The sequence below is a fragment of the Monopterus albus genome, unplaced genomic scaffold, assembly GCF_001952655.1.
Source record: "Monopterus albus unplaced genomic scaffold, M_albus_1.0 scaffold172.1, whole genome shotgun sequence".
NCBI lineage: Eukaryota > Metazoa > Chordata > Actinopteri > Synbranchiformes > Synbranchidae > Monopterus > Monopterus albus.
Window position 1 is genome coordinate 89,791 of NW_018128052.1, and position 3,198 is coordinate 92,988.

General features: G+C 41.9%; 1 protein-coding gene across 1 annotated transcript in view; it reads left to right on the forward strand.

The window, feature by feature from the left end:
- camsap2b (calmodulin regulated spectrin-associated protein family, member 2b) overlaps positions 1-3,198 on the forward strand; it is a 29,210-nt gene that overhangs the window by 14,787 nt on the left and 11,225 nt on the right. Inside the window, exon 5 of the mRNA XM_020615970.1 lies at positions 1,830-1,984. Coding sequence (XP_020471626.1) covers positions 1,830-1,984 — 155 coding nt within the window. The remainder of the gene's footprint in view (positions 1-1,829; positions 1,985-3,198) is intronic.

Consider the following 3,198-nt stretch of genomic DNA (forward strand, 5'->3'; position numbering starts at 1 on the left):
TCAGTAATGCATTCACAAGAATGGGCCAGATGTACATAAAGTCAGACCAACAACCCAAAATGCCTCCGGCTGCAGCTGTCGCTCGCACAGAGACATAAAAATTTAGCTTTTGAACAGGCTTGTGAACATGTATGAAGTTTTAGTCAAAGTGAAACATCTTGTATTGATACCTCAGCACAATTCACCACATACAGTAGAATGTAGCCAAAAGCCAAAGATCTCTCAGTGCACAGTTGAGTTGGATACCATTAGCTATAGAAACAGTCAGGTTTAACGAACTCTCTCTGAAGAGGGAAGGCTGTGTTTGTTTTTAGTTTAGGTGTGACTTTTTTGCCATTGTGTGACATTCTGAGGGCTAAACCTTTTAGATTATACATGTTAACCATGAGATGGAGTGTCACCTCATAGCAAGAAGGTTCCGGGTTTAAACCGTGTGGCTGGCTGGGGTCTTTCTATGTGGAGTTTGCATGTTCTCTCTGTGCCTGCGTGGATTTTCTCCACATACTCCTCCCACAGTCCAACTGATTGCTGTTTCTAAATTGCCCATGGTTGTGAATGTGAATGTCTGTCTTGATTTGTCAGGTCTGTGATAAACTAAATACTTGTTCCATTAATAGCTATTAAGCAGTATACTATAGATAATGGGCTGATTGATTAAGTGCATTCTTGTCAAAAACAGTGCTGGCTCAGCACATAACAACAGTATATGACATGGCTAAACAACAACCACACTGTGCTGTTTGTCGCAGATTAAAAAACTGACAAGAGCATGCATGTTCAGAGTTCTTTCTAGTGAAGAGAGCAGATGTATACTACGGTCTCAGCTGTAATAGCAAAAACAGTTTTTTCCTACTGTTGGTCTAATGTCTCTCCCGCCCTCTCTTCTTGCTGTCTAACCATCATCCACTGTCAAGTCTACTAGAAAATGGTACTGGAGATTAGTACCTGTAAGTCTATCCAGTCTGAAGAGCACCTCTTCATAAATTATCATCTTTTTCATTGCATGTAGCCCTGGGTCCCATCATCCACTAGACAAGACCCCCACCCCTACCCGATCTTCATCCCCATATAAATTGAAATCACATTCAAAGACAAACTGACCATCTTAAACATGCATCATTCTCAGGGTAGGAACCTCTAATTGGAACAGCAAGTCCAGTCCAATAGTATGATCATATGAAAACCAGATTTTCCACTGAGAAACATACTTGAACCTAACGACCCAAGCTCAGTATTGTTAACTACCCCTTTCTGTTGTAAAATGCAGATGTGCTACCACTCCTGTGTGGGCATAATGGGAGTACTGATCCGCTGAGGATAAATGAAATACTGTTGTCTCTGTGGTTTGTACAGGCTCAGAGATGTACAGAAAACCTGCAGACAGGACAGATGTATTAACACATTAGTATTAAACTGTAAATCACATGCGTTCTCTGCAGCAACACCACAGTGGAGGTTTAGACTGCCTCAGTGCCAGTGGGTTGTACAGTAGATGTATTTTGTTCCTCGCTCTCCTTATAGAAAACTAACCTTAGAATTGCATCCTTTTTAACCAGATGACTCCACTGTCATTCTAGATGTTGTCTGATTATTTGCATGGTCAAATTAAGCTATTGTTTCAGTTGAACCTTACTCTCCCACCATGCTTGGAATTCCTCAAATTAACACTTATTTGTGTGGGTTTATGTAATGGGTTGTGTGTGCACACTGGTGCATGCAGATGAAAGTGTGTCTGCAGATGTTTGTACCAACAATCACAGAGCCAGCTGTACATATGCACCCCGATGACACCTATAGATGATATGTGTTTACCATTGCCATGGTTTCAGGCTCGCTATAGGAGGGAGCATGCCCAGCAGAGGAGCACTCCATCCCTCCCGCTGGTGGAGAACCTGCTGAAGGACAACACAGATGGCTGCGCCCTCACCGCCCTGCTGCACTTCTACTGCTCACAGGCCATCAGACTGGAAGGTGGGGTCAGTCTGTAACCACACCCACTGCTATTCACCACCCATACCCTCTTATATTGTAATTATTCAAAAAAGAAAATAGACAAGAGCAAAGTAAGTTGGGTTATACACTTAGAAATATGAAAGAATAACCATAGAGGGAGCTAACCACAATGTTCTGCCTGAACTGGACAGCACAAAGGGCACTGTCTTCTTCTTTCACTGCCGCTGTAACTGGCACCATACTTTTGAATAGGGTGCTTGCAACAAAGGATGTATTTATTATCCACTAACCCTTGTTTTCCAAGGATTTTTTTTTATTACAAAATAATACCATTTGACTGGAGTTTTAGAGGCGTCATTGGGCGACATTCTCAACCTAATGCTGAACAACAATGCAGTCAAGAGATTATGGTTTTTGTTTTGACTTTTTGCATTTGCTATTAATTATACAAAACAGGACTGTCGAGGACAATGACCCCAAAAAAAACCAGCACTGAGCAGACAGGATTTAGGTCAGAAATGAAGAAGGCACGCAAGACAAAAAGAAACAAAGACTTGTTTCCTCTGAGCTCTCTTGCTCCCTCATTTCTAAATATGCCCTGGGCTGGGCTGTGATTGGTCATGAGGCAGGATGTGACGGAGAACCAGGAATAGCTGGCTGCTATTTCAAAGATAAACAGCTCTTGAGCCAGTGCTGTGAGACTCTTGGGAATTAATGTAGTTCACAGGGAGCTCATACACATGTTAACCAGATGTGAAAGCAGGTTAAATGTTATTCAGATTTACTAGCTGGCAGCTTGATTTACTCTGAAAATAACCTTTAGAAAAGTACAGTAGAGAATGACATCATTCTGGAGAAACTGCGGTGATGTTTGGTTGTCGGTCTCTCATCCTACACATGTATGGGTCATCCTTACATCAGGACATAAAAATCCTGATGATTCATCTACAAGGGAGTTGAAGGCAGTTAGAAACATTGTGTAATACATTTTTTTTTTCCCAGAATTTTGAGTGATTCAAATCAGCTACTGCATATGGCACAAATACTAGTGGGTCAGTTTCTTATCTGTTCTTTTTTTAAACCTAAACTATGCCTTGTCTTTTCCTTGTCTTCCTGTTTGGCATTTACTGTCACCACTCCCTTGTGTGCGTGCGTTTACGTATGTGTGTGTGTGTGTGTGTCTGTGTGTGTGTGTGTGTGTGTGTGTGTGTGTGTGTGTGTGTGTGTGATCTCTGTCCTGGCTGC